This window comes from Enoplosus armatus, chromosome 4, assembly GCF_043641665.1.
Source record: "Enoplosus armatus isolate fEnoArm2 chromosome 4, fEnoArm2.hap1, whole genome shotgun sequence".
NCBI lineage: Eukaryota > Metazoa > Chordata > Actinopteri > Centrarchiformes > Enoplosidae > Enoplosus > Enoplosus armatus.
In genome coordinates this window covers 17191760-17208981 of record NC_092183.1, presented here as the reverse complement: position 1 = coordinate 17208981, position 17222 = coordinate 17191760, and the positions used below count along the sequence as shown (strand labels likewise).

Sequence of the window (17222 nt, the reverse complement as noted above, 5' to 3'; positions counted from 1 at the left end):
ACAGTATGTGTATCCACATAAGTCTGTTTTCTTTGTGTTGTACAGTATGTATCATGGTATCTTGAGGCTTCAGAGCTACGCCAGCTCCGGTTTCATCGGTTGTGGACCACTGAAGCACATAGTTGCTGTTCTTTGTGCCTTGCTCTCTGTGCTGCAGGCTTTCTTCCCTCTTCTCTCATGGAGCATCGCTCTGTGAGAGGATGTGAAACGGTAGATAGATGAATGCATAGCAATAGGGAGGCTGACGTATAGAGGTGAGAGACGAGTGCAAAGGTTAAAGAGGTCAGAAGAGAGACCGAGCAGAATCAGAAGAAGAAGAGTTCTGCTGTCTCGTCCCGCTGAATGGTATAAGATTTAAATGCTTTTGTGCGATGCGATTTGAGTGGATGAATAGACTTTAATCCTCAGCCCGTTGAAATTCAAAGCCAGAGCATTTGCTTACATTTCCAGAAGTGTCAACACATTTGAACAACAGCATGTTTCTAAAATTAAATTCTAAACCATTCTGAGGCTCGTGACATATTAGCACACACCAATCCAATAGTTGTCTTATGCTTGCTTTCCATACTCATTAACAAACTCTTGCCAGACATAAGCATAACCAATCAGCTTTAGTATGCCTCTTTGGCTGTTTTGATGATGTTAACCCTGTGTTATCTAATATTTATCTGTACTATAGCTGTTGCATAAACATTTTTATTTCTCTTTTTTCTTGCAACTGTCAGCAAGCGGTGGAGGACCTGCTCGAGGACGAGGATGAGGATTTTGACAAAGATGACAAGGTAATTATGTCTTGTGTCAGGGATGCACACACCAACACACACACACACGCACACACTTACGTGCACTGCCTCAGGAGGGGTTGCCACTGCTTGAAACACCGGAAACACAAACAGACGAGCGAAATGACTCCATCTTCCCCTCCCATCTCCTCCCCTGTTCAGTAATTCTCGCTGCCTGAGGCACAAACACATGTACAAAGATTGTACAACCTTTTAACCTTTTGAAATCTTTTCTCTGTAGGTATATACACGGCACATTCCTCACCTTTCTTCCTTGCGGTTTGCTTTGCTTTGGTTTTTTACTGCAGTTTTGTATCCTCATTTTTCTCTTCATATAACACTGTGTCGAATTTACGTTACTAACGTTGTGCTTCAGCCCTGCTTCCTGACAACATGCACCCATATAAAGTGCTTAGTTAGCTATTTAGGTCCATTCACCGCTCCTTTATGTCCCAGTAAAACAGCATCTGGGCTTGTCCAGACACTATCAGGTAACAACAGGTGGCTGCTTTACTGCCTCCGCTCGTTTACACTGTAGGAACAGCTACTGAAACAAATGCCACTGGAAGGGATACAGTGCCTTGTCAATGTTCCACTTGGGAATGGTAATTGAAATGGTACAGCTCTTTATCCTCCCACTGTATTGTCTGGTTTTTGGTGAGGCACATTTGAAAGGAAAACTATTTTCTGTGTGATTCTCTGGTCTGATGAGACTTGAGCAGTGTTAAACAGGGACACAATTATAACTTGAGCTTTAAAGTGAAGTCCAAATCTTTGACTGTGAAGGCCGTGAACTACCTTGACTGAGCAATCTGGAATCTGAAATTACTTGAACTGATACGTGATGCCTTACAGCCACACTCCAGCAATATAAAGGTTAGTAGGCTAAGATGTGGTAAATTGCATGGTCTGTTTTGGTAATCTTTTTGGAGAAAAACTCTGGCCGTTTGCAATGGTAATTGTAAAGGCCTTTGACCAGGCAATTTGATATCTGAAAATTATTTTGCCTGAGGACACTCGGTACGCTGAATTTACTAATGCAACTGCAACCTCGCTACAACCTCTCCCGTTTTTGAAGGGTCATAAGTGCAAGACTGCAACAAAAGGGTTAAAAAAACACATTTATAGTGCAGATGGTCAAATAGTCATCCCACCAGTAAGTCAGCCAGTCAGCAGCCAGTTGGGCGATGAGCACACAAAGATACGCAAACATTACATCCTCTCCCACAGCGATGCAGAAGCAAAGTTTCATGGCTGTGAAGTTCCAAGGCTGAAATGTACAGGGGGCCACTGAGTGAAGATATGCACCAGGCAACCTTGAACCTTTTTTTTTTTTTTTTTTTCTTTTTACCCCCTTCTTTACGTCTGTCCTCCATCATTGCATTTCCTACCTCCTCTCAGGGAAAAAATAAAAATACAGGCATTTGAAAAGCTGCAGATTATATGAAATACATTTTGGACTTTCATATTGAAATGAGGTGCAGCAGCAGCTTCTGTGGCCTCCGTCAGATTTGGTGCCAAACTGATTATTCCACATAAGAGGGCCTTGCTCTCTGTGTTCACACAGGGCTGGGATGCTGGATAGCACAGCCGCCACAAAGGCTACAATTTACCAACTCTGGCTTCATACATTTTGATCTATTGCTCCCCTCAACTGTTAGCATTTCATTTGAGCTGTAGGGAAGTTGAAAAGGGGGCATTTTTCTTTTTTTCTTTGCCTACATGTCTCTCCCCTCCCACTCTCCTTCTACCCTTCCCTCAATTGTCCCCTTCCCTGCCTTTTTTTCTTTTTCATTCTGACTCTCTCTCTCTCTCTCTCTCTCTCTCTCTCTCTCTCGCTCTCTCTCGCTCTCTCTCTCTCTCTTTTCCCATTGCTCTCTCTCCAACCTGGTTAAGTGCAGAACAAATGGAGTTTCAAGGCTTAACAAATTTGTCTCTTACATTGGATATGAGGTATTTTACATTGGATATGAGGTACAGCTTCAGATTGTATGAGTAAGTATAAAGGACGGGTCAAAGGAGGCCTCTTTTATGGCACAGGCCTATAGGGGAGGGAGGGAAGAAGAGAAAGAGCAACAGAGAGAGAGAGGAGAGGGGAAAAAAGATGAATAAATATGCCAAGGCCTCATTTTAATTGAACTTGAAGCATATGTTGCAAGTATGTACAATCCGTCCCAGATGTTTACTCCGGCCATGTGCACGGCTCTTCCCAGTGCACCACAAGGCAGCTATTAGCTGGATAACCTTTGCTCCAGAGGCTAAATGGGGTATTACATGGCCAAAAAGTAGAGCACCTGTTTTTCATTGCATAGAGGACCCCTTGCAGGCTTTTTGCCTTGGATCACCACATGTGTTTTGACTTAACAGATTGTTGGGCAGACGTGAAAAGTGTCTTTCTTGTGAGCAAGCACTGATATTAGTCACTTAATCTCAATGAAAGTCCAGCATCTAGACTAATTGATGGGGACGGCTCAGTTGTTAAAGCCAAGCAGGCAGGCTCTTGAAGGGTGAAAGAATGTTAGACATGAACTAATTTTTTTTCTTCTTCTCCTCCTTCCCCTCCTCCTACATACTGTGTGTTTGTGTGTGTGTGTGCGCGCTGACCTTCAACATGGAATGTTGCTTGATTCTTATTGCCTACACACACAGTGCATACACAGTATACTGCCCCAGTTTGTAACCTCCATTTTCAATAAAACTAATTCAAACATGGTGGAAAGTTTCAGATGTACCTTTTCTCCTTCAAAGTACATGTGTGTGTAGTGTTCCAATACATAGATGTGAGACACAAAGTTATTCAAATTGTATGCTTAGAAATAACCCGTATTACGTATATTCCGCATGAAAGGATGTCAGCATGGTACAATAAAGAAGTTTAGATCGTAAATAGGGTTTTCATAGATTCAAATAATTCAATAGAACCACCATGGCTTTATCCAGAACCCTTTGCATTAAGTCTTGCAAATATTGAATTCAGGTTGAGTGGAGATCGTAGTCCATTCAACTTTTCTGTCTTTTTGAATGTGTTCTGAAAATGTATTCAATGCACTATAGCTAAATACACCTTATTAATAAAATGCATATGATTACGATCTCTAATATGCTGAAGTTCACCAACTGCACAGATGTAATACTAGAAATGGAATTAAAGCCCACTGGATCTTAACTTTGACATGTAATTCACTTAGCCCCCCCATATGCCGTCACTTTCCTAGTAATATTTATTTTACTGGAATATTATCGGAGATGTAGTTGTCATTTGAAATTATTTGCTTTGTTTTGGAAAATTATCTGTAGAGAGTTCAAATCAACTCAAAAAATCCAAGTGGCCCAGTACCAGGGCCCTGGAACTGGTAAAAACTACTAAAAAAATAGCAGCAATTATGTGTTTTTAGTTACACCTGTGATTTTCTGCTATGATGTCAAAATATCTGCCTTGAAAACTATCTTTTAAATGACCTGGAAGTATTTGCGTCCAAGTATCTATGCCTTCTTGTCACCTCAACCATCCCTACACCCAGAGACAAAACAAATTCATGTTTTGTTTCTTTTCTGTCTTATTTTAAAATATGTGTCCCTTAATACCTTTATGGACCTTTTCAGTATCTTCCAATTCAGCTCAAAGTAACATTGTGGGACTTGGACAGTGTGAGATAGCAGAAACATGCTACTCATTCTTTTATTTACAGGCTGCAGTGTGCAATGTAGCCTGTGATGTCTCCTCTCACCTGCGGGCTCACTGTCCAGAGCTGGCATGAGGCAATCACCTTTAGGCCCTGCATGGGTGTGAGTGTTTGTGTCCGTAAATGTGTTTGTGTATTGTGAGCGTCTCGCTTTTGTGAGTGCAGTGGCTCAGCTGCCTCCCAGAGGGGGGGCTTACTGGAAAAAGGGAGAGAGAGAGGGAGAGAGAGAGAGAGAGAGAGAGAGAGAGAGAGAGAGACTGAAGGAGTGAGGAGATTACCCTCACATGGTTGACTGGTCACTGAAGCGCTCGTGCTCCGCTCAGCTAGGCTCCACTAGCCTCAGGAGGACCTGACACAGATAAGATACACACTGCAATCATGTCCTGCTCACGGGCTTACTGCTTGGTGCACTGCCTCTCTCTTTCTCTCTCTATGTCTATCTATCTATATTTCGCGCGCGCACACACACACACACACACACACACACACACACACACACACACACAGACAGACAGACAGACATACCATTTGCACATTCAAAAAAATTATTTTCCTTGCTTATTTTCTTATTCCCTCCCTCATGTGCAAAGTTGATGGTAAATAAAGAGTAGATGTTATTCATTAGCTTAAACACATTGATCTGTAAAATTTTATTTATACTGAAATGAAAAGTCCTTGTTAATCTTATTTATGGACAAATTCCCAAAGGCTTTCCATATTAACCAGCACTGAAATCTGTTTCCATACCAGACTGGGGTCAAACAGTAACCTATGTGCTGTTTTTTCATTGTTATTTTCGACCTGCTGAGGCACCAGCTGATTATAGTTATGCCTTATAGACTTAAAAAGTTTTAAATGATTTAAGAGTGTATGACTCATGTACAACTTGCATGACACAAAATGAATAGTCTTGATGTAGCAATTCCCACTCAACCAGTGGTCAAATTTTATGCTATATTGCATTTATTTTTCTCTTTCGGAGGTCTTAAGACTGAGCATATGATATGATATGATCCTCTGTTCCTTCATCCCTCCTGCAACACAACCACCTTCCTGCACCACAGTATCTCTTTGTCCTCCTCATCTATAGTGCTGAGACAGCCATTCCACCATGGGCTGCTTTCTCTGCTGTAGGCATGACTCATGCACACACACACACATGTATGCACACACACAATCGTGCACGTGTGTCTTTATCGACGGTTCTCCGGCAGGTATATATCTCCTGGCTAACGGCTAGTATCAGCGCACCATCCAGTTCTCATCCTGCAGGCCTCACAGTCATGTTCAGCTATCAGGTTTAACATACATTGTCTCTCTGTTTGTCTTTTTGTATCAATCTGTCTCTTGTCTTTCTCTCCCCATCTCTGTCTCAGCTACTGTCTCTTCTTCTGTGTATCATTAAGCAAGTGCCTTGGCTCTCTCTGCTCCATGTAATGTTAAATAAGAGACACACTTTGTCTCAGTGTGAATATGGTTAAAAACAGTGCAAGTTTTCGGACTTATCTCCAGATAGCATATGGAGCTCTGCAGCACCTTCCCAAGCCTCTGCACTCCTCTCTCAGTCCCAGTCACTGCACTGCGCCGATCGCTCAGATAGCAACATGGCGTAATGTAATTGGACTAAAGAGAGCACTGGGAATTATATCAATGCTCTGAAAAGAAAAGTGTGACTGAAATGTTGTTTTGGGGAGGCCATTGAGCTTGTGATGCAGTGGGGTTGTCCTCAGGTATCAGGGGGGGCTTTCGGCTGCTGAGGAGAATGGGAGAGAGAGAGAAAGAGGGAGAGAGGGGAAGAGAAAAAAGTTTGAATGTCTGTGTTCTTTTCTTCTCGCCGCCTGTGAAGGATGAAAAGCGTCACGCTGTAAAAGATGCTTTTGACTTTTCCGCTTCATTTTTCTTCCCATCTCACTGTCTTTTTTTTTTTTCTTTTCTTTTCTTTTTGCGTTGTTCAGCAGAGACGCTGGTAGGAACTGCATTTTAATCATGTTTTGCTAATAGAGGGAGGAATGAAAACAAAAAGGAGGGTGAAAGAGGCATGGAGGGGTATTGTCTCTCTATGCAAAATACATTGCATTGTTTGTTTGTTTTTCCTCTTTGTCACACACGTACATCAGGTGGATCATCTCTCACTATCTCTGTTCCCTCCAGATACATATCTCTTGCTTTGGCTTTTGCTTTCTCTCATTTCTCCTTCATTCTCTGACTCTCTGCCATACTCTTAACACTTTTACTTTTTTTAATCAAATTTAGTTTCATTTCATCTCAATTTTGTGTGTGTGTGTTTTTTTGTACTGTGGGTCTTTTTTTGTAGTTTTGGACAGTATACCTATAGGTTAACACAACTTACAGAATACTCACCACTGTCATTGTAGAGATTATAGACACGGGTGCTCCTCTGGTGATAGCTTTACAATATAAGGAAATAGAAATCAGTTTAAATTAAACCAGTTTAATCCAAGCCGAATTTACCCCAGTGGGACAATAAAGAACTGAACTGAACAACTGTCAAATGCAGCTATTTTGAAGTCTAAACAAAGGTGAGTACAGAAAAAAAAATGAATTATGACTCTCCTCTGCATTGCATGGCTAAAGCTGTTTCCAGTGCAGTGCTTATGTTTACAATCTCTGCAGTGCATTTAGTGAGAACAATGTTATTCTTACCTACAGGGTACAGCCTAGTTATATTGGCCAAAATATCAACTATAAGACCCCAATTGTAAAACATCCACATTTTTTTCTTTAACCCTTTCACCTTAATTTCTCTGGGTTGTAAAGAGAAAATCTCACTGTAATCTATCCACAAGGACCCTAAACCAGGCCCCTGGGAGGACAGCCGTGATAAAAACCATATCCTCGAGGATATGTTGGCTTCCTGGCACTTTGAGTGGATACGAGCAATGGTGGTAAGTGGGCATGTGTGTGGCTCTGGCACTGACTTCTGATTATATGTGTCGCTGTCTTCCGGTTTCCTATTTAGCTCATCGTCTGTCCGGCGGCCTCTGTCTGCCGTCCTGTCGGGGTTTGTGTACAGTACCTGTCCCCTGTCCACGTCTCAATCAACACCCACGCACTGCACGTTTAGCCCGCAACCCAACCCGACCTCGAGGCCTCCGCCTCTGCCTGCTCTTTAAGGTGAAGGGGGAGCTAATGGGGCTCAAGCATGGAAGGCTGCTCCCGTCTTTTTGTGTGACTTCCCTGTAGCTCTGTAGACCTGTCACACTGCAAGGTGACAGCTGTAGATTGGGGTGTGACGGTGTGTTAACTATGTTTTGCTGGTTGGACTTTTGGCTCCAGGGTACTGAAAGGTGACATTGGGAGTGACTCGAGTGTTTTCGTTTTGGGTATAATCAGTGCGAGAGGGGCCATAAGGGAATAAAATCCCCCCACAGAGTGTTTTAGTGTATTTTTTTGTTTGTTTGTTTGTTTGTTTGTTTTTGCCAAAGGTAGACTTTTTAGATTCAGATTTAATAAAAAAAAACACTAATTACATTCCTCTCATAAATAATGATTGTTTTCGCACTTTATGACCCCTAAGTCACTGATAATAAGCACCTAACAAACTAATTTTCTAATGAGTTTCAGAGCCTTGAGTGTGTCTACGTGTGTGCATGTGTGCATGTGTGTGTGCGCTTGTGGGTGGTGGGGTGATTTGAATGCGCTTGTGAGCACTCTTTCTTAAAAGTTGCTACAGAAACAGCAAAACTATTTCATATTGCTGGAGCAAATCCCAGTGCTCATTATGCCTAATGCAGCAATGTCTACTCCCCCAACTGTTATTGTTCTGAATCACATACACACAAGCGGCTGAACCAACTGAACTTTTTGACTGATGAACTATGCATCAAAGGATTACGACGAGCTCTCGTTGCACTGTAGGTGAGGAGTTCTTCTGTGTTCTCATTCACCCAAAGTAACTCTCTTCGAGACTCTCACCAAATAGGATGTTGAAGATGGCACACACTCAGCCCTCCCGGTCTCTCATTGGACAGAATGTGGAGCACAACACTTGACAGCAGTGTCGTCTGAATTTGAAAGTCAGACATGTTAGAAGGCAGCCGCCACCTTTTCTTTTAACAAGAATCATAAATCTGTAATGAGCACAGAGAGGATGCATATTTTATTTACTTTTTTGAAGACGTGATCCCTTCACTTCATAGCGATGCACTCTCGCTCTGTGTGTTTTTTTTCTTCCAAAACAAAGTTTAAAACAGTGGATGTTACAGCTGTTTCTCTTGCCTGTGTCTCTGAACATGAATATGTAATTTAAGGTACGCCAAAGTTAGCAAGAGCTTTACAGACCTAGGTGATGAATCAGATGTAATTTAACCCGAACAAGAGTAAGATATGATTTCATTAATGAAAAAAGAATGTTATGTTGCGTAGTAAAAAATCTTAATTAGCTGAATAGAATAGGTACATACTAGAATCAAAAAAGCCTATATGTGTCTTAAAAATACATTTCCTCTCTAACCTAATTACCTAATTTGTACCTTCATCAGCCAAAACAAATTAATCCAGAGTTTAGATTGTGCAGTAGCATATGTTTTAAGCCAACCCAGACAGAGAGACCGAGTCAGACAAACAGATAGACAGACTGACAGACAGACAGATGGGGGGGAGATGGGCTGGAGCAGCTAAACCAGGCCAACAGAGGACAAGAGTAATGTTGTCCCATTCATCACAAACTGCCAGGCTGGATGCTAGGAAGGACAGGGGAAGGAGAGAGCAGGAGCAGGGGAGCAGAGGTGAGGCAAAGTGGGGGAGAATTGGGCAGGCTGGGGGTGCAGGGTTGGGCGGGGGTCGGGTGGCGTTCAGCAGGAGACGAGGAAGGGGAAGTGATCAAGCGCAGAAGTTGTGGGGTGGTAGTCATTTGTGTGTGTGTGTGTGTGTGTGTGTGTGTGTGTGTGTGCGCCCGACCTTGAGTCTGATGGAGTGGCTGGGGTGGTGTAGGTGATGAGAAGCCCCAGGGGGAGATGGGTAAAGATGATCAGTGGCAAACAACCTCCTGCCACCCAGACACATTAGAGACGAGCACACAAACGCACACTCATAACACCAGAAACCTTTCTCTTTAGGAAAGGAAGCAGAGGTCAAACTGAAAATAAGTCACTACAGTTACCACCCTTTATATTCCCTCTTTCTCTTTCTCCCTCTATCCCTCTCTTTCCCCTCTCTTTTACATATGTGTATATTTATCCTCGCTATGGGACTAGGCTGGGTGAAGAGACTAATTAGCACTAGAGAGCGTTGTGTCTGCCTGGTCCACCTTCAGCTGATAGTCGTAACTGGAGTTTGACTTTGGCTTTGCGGGAGCAACCCGCAGCACACGCTCATATTCTCAAAGAAAATACACATATACACGCTTTCCGCACATTCATTCATTTGGGCCTATGGGAGTGGGACGCCCCTTCACATCCTAACGTGGCCTTTGTGTGTGCGAGTCGCTTGATGAGGGCCAGGAGGACGTGCAGCGCATCTCAACACCCTAGTTAAACAGATATTTATGTGTTTATGATAAAAAGAGAGGGAGGGAAATAGAGATGTATTCCCCACATTCGCTCATGGATTAGTTGTTGTATGGGATACATTATTTATTAAAACTTCAGCCTCAAAAAAAAAAAAAAAAGGAACATCTGCTTCTTTCATGTGGCGCTGGCGATGTGCCAGGTTGCATGGTGGTATCTGAGGCCAGTCGCAGGGCCTTTGTCTCGTCTTGTTGTCATTTCCTGACAGAGTGGAGATGTTCTTCTAGGCCACTGGGTTCCCAAGTTTTTTTTTTTTTTTTTTTTCCCCTTAGGGGCCTCTCTTAAGTCCCAGTGGGTAAAAATCTGTGACTCGTGGCTCCCCAGAGGAGTTGGTAATACTTGGAATAGACACCAATGAAACATATTAGTTTTCATTTTAAGGGCAGTTATTGGCTTACGTAATGTGCCTCTGTTTTAGGAGCTGAACTATTTAAATGGTCAACATGACATAAAAAGTCCTCCATGCTGCCAAAAATGTCCATCATAAGAAATTATTAGATTTTTTACTATATCTGGAAAAACATTTCCCTTTGAACAAATGAAAAAATATGACGTTGCCAGTTTTCATGACAATATGCAATACAAAATCATCGTGCTGATGAACAAGAATGCAGTACTACAAATTATGACCTATCACCTGTTAGAATATCTTTGATCATATCCAGACTTTTTGGAGCATTTTGCAATTTACCTACTATACACATACTTGCTTGGTTCATTTTAGAAACAAGCCATCATGTCAATGAAAGCCTCCTCTCCTATCTAGATTATTTTTATATGTATTTAACTGCATTAAGTCAAAAATTCAGCACAGCCAAATATCGTGTTTATAGGTACAAAATCATTATTTACTTTTATCCATATTAGATTTTTCAGAGAGATAGCAACACATCAAGTTTTAAGTATACAGTAGATGCTAATTGTATGCGCTATTTATTATTCTGTCATTCCTAATTCTTGCACAGGCTTTGGAAATTGAATTTGTGTCACCCCTGAAGCATTCCTCAACTTGCTCAACTTTTCACTGTTTTTTTTGGGTTGTTTTTTTTCCCGTTTTTCCTGGGGTGGAAATGGGAGGGATGCCGACTCCCTCTGCAGTTACAAAATCAACAAGAACGCTTTCAGATGCCCTCTGGGAGCCACATATTAGCATCCTGTCACGTTTTATATGACATTTCAATTTTTACTGTGCTGCCTGAGTGAGAGAGGCAAAAAGAAAAACAAAGGAAAACAGGTGCAATTTTAGCACAGCAGCGATGAGCAGCAGCCACTTGTGGTTCAGACTCATTTTGTGGTGTGATGGGATATATGCTGCTACATTATAACAGTTAGGTTTATCATTTTTATGGTGTAACCCAGCAGGGAGAACAATGTGATCGGAGGTTAAAACAGTCTCAAATGGCTCTCTCTATTTCCACCCAGTAGATATAGGACAGATATTTGAGTCCATCGTTATAGGCTAAGTCCTCAGTGACCTCTCTCTTGTTTAGCTCTAGGCCTTGGGTCAGTGAAGAACAAACTGTCTTTGCAAAGTTTACAACTGCTCACTTTGCACTTTTGCATTTAGATGTGCTCTGCCATGATGCTATCTCTCTGAAAGAGAAATGGAGCAGTCGAGTACACAGAGGCATTGTGCATCTTTCCTTTGTTAAATATTTAATCAAGTGTTTCAAGGAGTTTACCACATTTGTTTACCACAATTTACCAGCAAGTGCAATGTGGTTAGCCTGACTTTGCTGTTTCTATGCATGTGTGTGTGAGAGCGTGTGTGTCCCTGGGCTCTCTCTGGTGTCACTGAGGGTTGTTTCTCCTTAACGCGTGCAAACAGCTCACATCACTTTAACGAGCCTTCCCGCCTCTTGTCTTCCCTGATGGGAGCACTCCCGTGATGCAGCCCACTCCACACACCCGTACACAGGGTGGCTCGATGCTGAACTGATGGGTGTTTGGCTGAGATTTCACATCACACTCCACACATCCAAACAATGATGCAAACTTTGGACATAACCACAAAAGATGCATTTATTGTCTTTAAACGGCATGCATGCAATTAAAACAACTCTCTGCCAACAAAGGACACCGACTCACTAAATATTTCTGCTGCCAACCTGATGAGAGTTAATTGATGTCAAAGAGTTTCTTCTGCACATAGAAACATTTCATGCGCGGCATAAACAGATTGTCTCAATGCAGTTTTGCACTGAATGCACAGTAGTATGCAGGTCTTCTGACTTTGCCCTGAACTCACAGCATGCTCTGAGTGGCCCTGACTCTTTGCTATACAGTAGATTATAAAACAAATTATTTTAGACCATCACACAGGAAAAGACAAAGAGAATGAATAATAATGACAGAGTTGTATGTAAAGGTCTCAAGATTCCTTTGTATTTATATTAAATAGAGACTCTGGAGTATGCGTTCCAGAGACACACATTACTGATGTTTTGCATTAGCTGGAGTACTGATGGTCATGGGCATTCAAAATGTTAATTAAAACAGTATGTATTCTCTCCTCTTATATATTCTGTCAACTGGGGATTCTAAATTAAATTCGGTGTTTTAATATTCTTGCATATATTTAGTTTTCATTTTACGTTACTGCTCCTACTGTACTATAAATGCAATCATTTTGCATCCTCTGTATGAAGCATTTGGTTTGCATTGAATGTAGTATGTATTAAGGTAATCTCAGAATCAGATTTACTTTATTTTTTAAGTGCAGTTAATGACATTGCTCATAGTGGTGTATGTACTGTACTGTACTATACTTAATATACGGACAAATGTGTGCACCTGACAGAAAGTGTACATGTCATATCTGCATAGATCCAGACCTGTCTTACAGTAAATGAAATTGTTAAGAATGAACAACTGCAGTGACAATTTGTATTACACAGACTGAGCTGGCAGTTACTGTAACATGTCAGCGTAACGTGTTGCAGATTAACCTACAGTTACAGTCTATTATGAATCATGATGCTAAACTCATTAGGCAGGCTTATAACACTGTTTGTTTGAATTGATTCCAGCCATGCAGCATCATCCGTCAGAACACTGTTGTCAGAGGTGCTGGGATTTATAGCATACTTTGAGCATTAACGTGACTTGCAACTGTAGCCAAGTCAAAGCGAGAGGCCTCACAGAGTTCATTTTATTAGCCTTGCCTTCAGGTCTCCAAACAAACCCACTTAGTCTCCCTGACTGACACAGGAAGAGACAGATGGAAATACCGGCCCAGATTCTCCTGTAAAGACCCTGATCCTCCTCCTGAGTGAGACTAGAAGCTGGTTGGGGCTGGAAAACCATGTTCTCATCACATATCACATGTGAGCTAGGGTTTGACACACATGCACACACACATTCCTCATAAAACCACACAAAGTCAATTTTATTTATACAGCCCAATGTTACAAATTTGCCTCAAGAGGCTTTACAGTCTTTTCAGAATGCAGCACCCTCTATCCTTAGACCCTCTAAAGCATGACAAAACTGAGTCCTTGATTTAACTTATTATACTAGTGATGGCTCCATTCTTGAGGACATGTAAATGCGCCTTAGAAAGCTCACCTCTCTGATTCAAACATTTCACCATTTTGTTAAATATCTAAATCAACAGAAAGCTTCCTTTAACCTTGACTGTGATGTGTGAATGCCACGTCTCTCTCCTCATCTTTCTCTATCAATTCCCTTTCTATCAGTGATGACATTGCAGTCTAAAACAAACTTGCTCAGTAAAGAAAGAAACTGCTTTTAGAAGTCAACGGCCATGGTCGTCTAATCTTTGTCGGGATATAATATCATTTGTAGAGTCACACAGCAAGACCAGGTGCACAGATCAACCTTATCTAATAGCCGTAGGGAGTGTGTGTGTGTGTGTCTGTGTTTGTGTGCATATTAGGTTCCATTGTAAGAACAGGTTGCCTGGCTCCATATGTGCGCAGTGTGCGGGGAAGCTGGGAAAACAAGGTTCTCCGTGGCCCTCTGTGTTATTGCTACCTCCCGCCTCCCCGAGCCGTGTTTGAAGACAGGAAATACGAGTCAGACCGCAGTCCGAGGGGCATGTGGCAATGGTTTATACTCCGATGACCTCTGACCTATCCTCTCCACCCCCGCCCGCTCTCTCACACCACTCCCCTGGCCCTCAAACACTCTCCCCTGAGTCTGGGCCCGAAAATAAAACAGCCTGACCCGGCCCAGCCCGGCCCGGCTCGGCCTAACCCAGCCCAGCACAATAGACCCTGCGTTCTGAGATTTGTTTGAGCGAGCAATGAAAAACAGATGGACGCTGAGAAAAGGACTGAGAAGAGGAGGAGAGAGAGAGGAAGAAAGAAAGGGAGTCTTGTAAAATATTTGTGAAGAAAAATAACCCAGGGACGCTGTCTAATTATATCTATTTGTCTTGTGTGGTTTTGCTGGGGAGGCCATGTGGTCTCCCTGACTGCTCCATGGTTCATTTTTCACATTATCTGATCCTGGATGGAGAGTAAAAAGAAGAAGGTGGGTTTCGGGTCGGAGAGGAGGGGTGGGGGTCTCAATGGGAGGGTTGTGGTGAGGTGGGGGGGCTGGCCTCAAGGAGAGAAATGTGGTAAAGGCCTCTGGGGTCTTGGAGGTCTTTGACTGCTTCACTGTCCTCTTTGGGTATAATGATAAGGATTACTCAGTTTCACTTCTCTAATCTAACAATGTCCATCCATCTTCATTAATAACACAGCCGTTGCTATATATGCTTTTTCTCAAACAAAAAAGTGTGTGCTGGCCATGTAGGGTTATGCTATAATCTTTTGGTTTCTCTTAAACTTAAGCTTCACCTTTTTTTGTCCATTTTATAGTCTTCAAACAGCTTTGTCACTACATTGGCAAAGAAAATCATTTTTTGAGTTGTCTGCGTGCCGGTGTGGTAACGTACTGGAACTGGATGATATTATATGAAATATGAAAGTCTTCTCCTCCCTGCTATTGCCACACTGTAAACTGACCACACATGATGGTACCACTGGACACTCTTATATCCATCTTCTGATAATAGACAGTCCTCTTCTTGTTATGCCCCCCCCCCCTTTTGTCTCCCCAAGCATGCCCACCAATCACACTGAGCCGCAACCAGTCTGCGTGTTGATGTCCTCACTCAGCCAACGGCTCTCGATCACTCTCTGTCACCTCATTCTGTCCAGATCCATCCTGTCCATGCCTGCCAGTCAGTCAGCAGGCAGCTCGTTGACTGTTGCATGACTTCTTAACTTCTTCACTTTGTTTCAGTAAGAGAGGGGGGATTGTAGATTTTAGATTGCCTGCCCAGTTTGTGGTCCTCCCCCCTCCTCACAGTATTTTCTCGAGTTCTCAACCATCAAAAGTTGAAAAGGAAGAGCTCTTCATGGTGGGTGACGGCGTTAATAAGGATGATAATGATGTCACGGCTGGTGACATCATCACAGTGTGCCAGCCAGCAGAACAAAAGAGGGCTCTGCCCGCTCTTCCTAGCTGTCTTGGCAGCAGCAGCAGAGAGAAAGAGAGAGAAAGAGGGCCCAAAGATTGATGTATCCATTTGGCTTTCAGTTTCATTCTGCCTTTCTATTCACATATTCAAATTTTCCCGTGTGAGCTTTTGTAAAGAGGAAAACATTTTGATTTGTTCTGCTGACTTTATATCTCTATTACTGACTGGAATGAAAGCACTCCGTCAGTTTATGCAGGATATCCGGTGATTTGGCTCCCCACTCCAAATCTTTGACGCTATTTAAAATGTATTGTTTTCACAAAGATGCCTGTTCCCAGCCTCTATCTTCTCTCTCCTCTCTCTCTCCTCCCCTCGCTTCACTGGCTCTCTCCATCTCTTCCTCCCTCACCCTCGCTTTCTTTCTCCCTCGCCTACATCTCTATCTGTCCTCTTGCAGGACTCGGAGAGAAAGGGCTTCATGAACAAGCTTTATGCCATTCAGGACGTGTGCATCAGCGTGCAGAATGCTCTGGATGAAGTGGCCTCCTATGGCGAGAGGATAAAGAAGTGAGTCGTAAGCCCGCTCCTCGGCACCCGGCCCGCTCCACTCTGCTCTGCTCCGCACGTCCCAGTGTGTTTTTTTTCTGCGATGCCAGGTTGCCCCGCTTCTCCTTTTCAGCCTAACTGAGTATAACTCAATGCTGCTCTCCGGAAACACTGCCAGCGAGACAAACACACAGGTTGTCTGTCTTCATGTCCATCTCACTTAACCCTGAATGACCTCTTAACTGATTAAACACACATCACTGCACACAAAACACAAAACCATGTATGTACTGTACACTCCTGTATACACAGGCGCCCTCACACAAAGCAAAGGGAAGGCGAGGAATTTTGTTTTGATTAAAAGCTGTAGTAAAAGAAAAAGAGTCAGGCTACAGGTCCCTTCTTCAGTTACAGGTAAACACATTTTAAATCAAACTGAAACATTTGTGACCTTAGTTTTTGTAAAGTTAAGAGCATTTTACTGATTATATGATGTGAACTGTATTGAGTTATAGCCCATTTTCACCCTGCAATGCTGACCTGTAAGACTTTGGGTGAAGTTATTTCCTTCTGTGCAGCTCCAGTGATGAACTTGTAGTGTAGGGGCATCCAGATCAGCTTGTTTGGGTTGAAAAGTATTAAAATGTCCTCCCTGACTCTCCTCTCTACTCTTTCTCGGCATGTTTAGCTGGACTGAGCTTTGCCATGTCTCCTCATTTTTTACAGTCCCTTTTTTCCTCCTCTCTTTGCAGCACATTTAACTGGACTGTGCCTTTCTTAAGCTGGCTGGCCATTGTGGCTCTCGGAGTGGCCACCACCATCCTCTACTTCATCCCTCTAAGATACATTGTGCTAGCCTGGGGTGAGCTAATGTCAACGTTTTGTAATGGTTATTTACATGTACTGTGAGTCTAAGTAATTCAATTTAAAAGGTAGATTAATATAGTCTATATGTAAACCTGTGGCAGAGCAACGCAACGCACAGTCAGAGTTCACATTTGCAAACTTTGCAACAACCTTAAAGGCTTTGACAACTTGTACCACATACAGTATGTGCTGATGTCCACCTCTCTTTCCCAACACTACCCTGCCTGCCCCGGCCATTTCTCTCTCTCTACAGGGGTGAATAAATTCACCAAGAAGCTGCGAGACCCGTACACCATTGACAACAATGAGCTGCTAGACTTTCTGTCCAGACTGCCCTCAGATGTACAAGTGGTGGGTGAACTTTCCACTTTCATCTTTGTCT

General features: G+C 42.7%; 1 protein-coding gene across 1 annotated transcript in view; it reads left to right on the top strand.

Annotated features, from left to right (window-relative positions):
• Nucleotides 1-17222, top strand: part of mctp1a (multiple C2 domains, transmembrane 1a) — a 127894-nt gene that overhangs the window by 103373 nt on the left and 7299 nt on the right. Inside the window, exons 17-21 of the mRNA XM_070903624.1 lie at nucleotides 726-782; nucleotides 7273-7371; nucleotides 15885-15994; nucleotides 16726-16835; nucleotides 17094-17191. Coding sequence (XP_070759725.1) covers nucleotides 726-782; nucleotides 7273-7371; nucleotides 15885-15994; nucleotides 16726-16835; nucleotides 17094-17191 — 474 coding nt within the window. The remainder of the gene's footprint in view (nucleotides 1-725; nucleotides 783-7272; nucleotides 7372-15884; nucleotides 15995-16725; nucleotides 16836-17093; nucleotides 17192-17222) is intronic.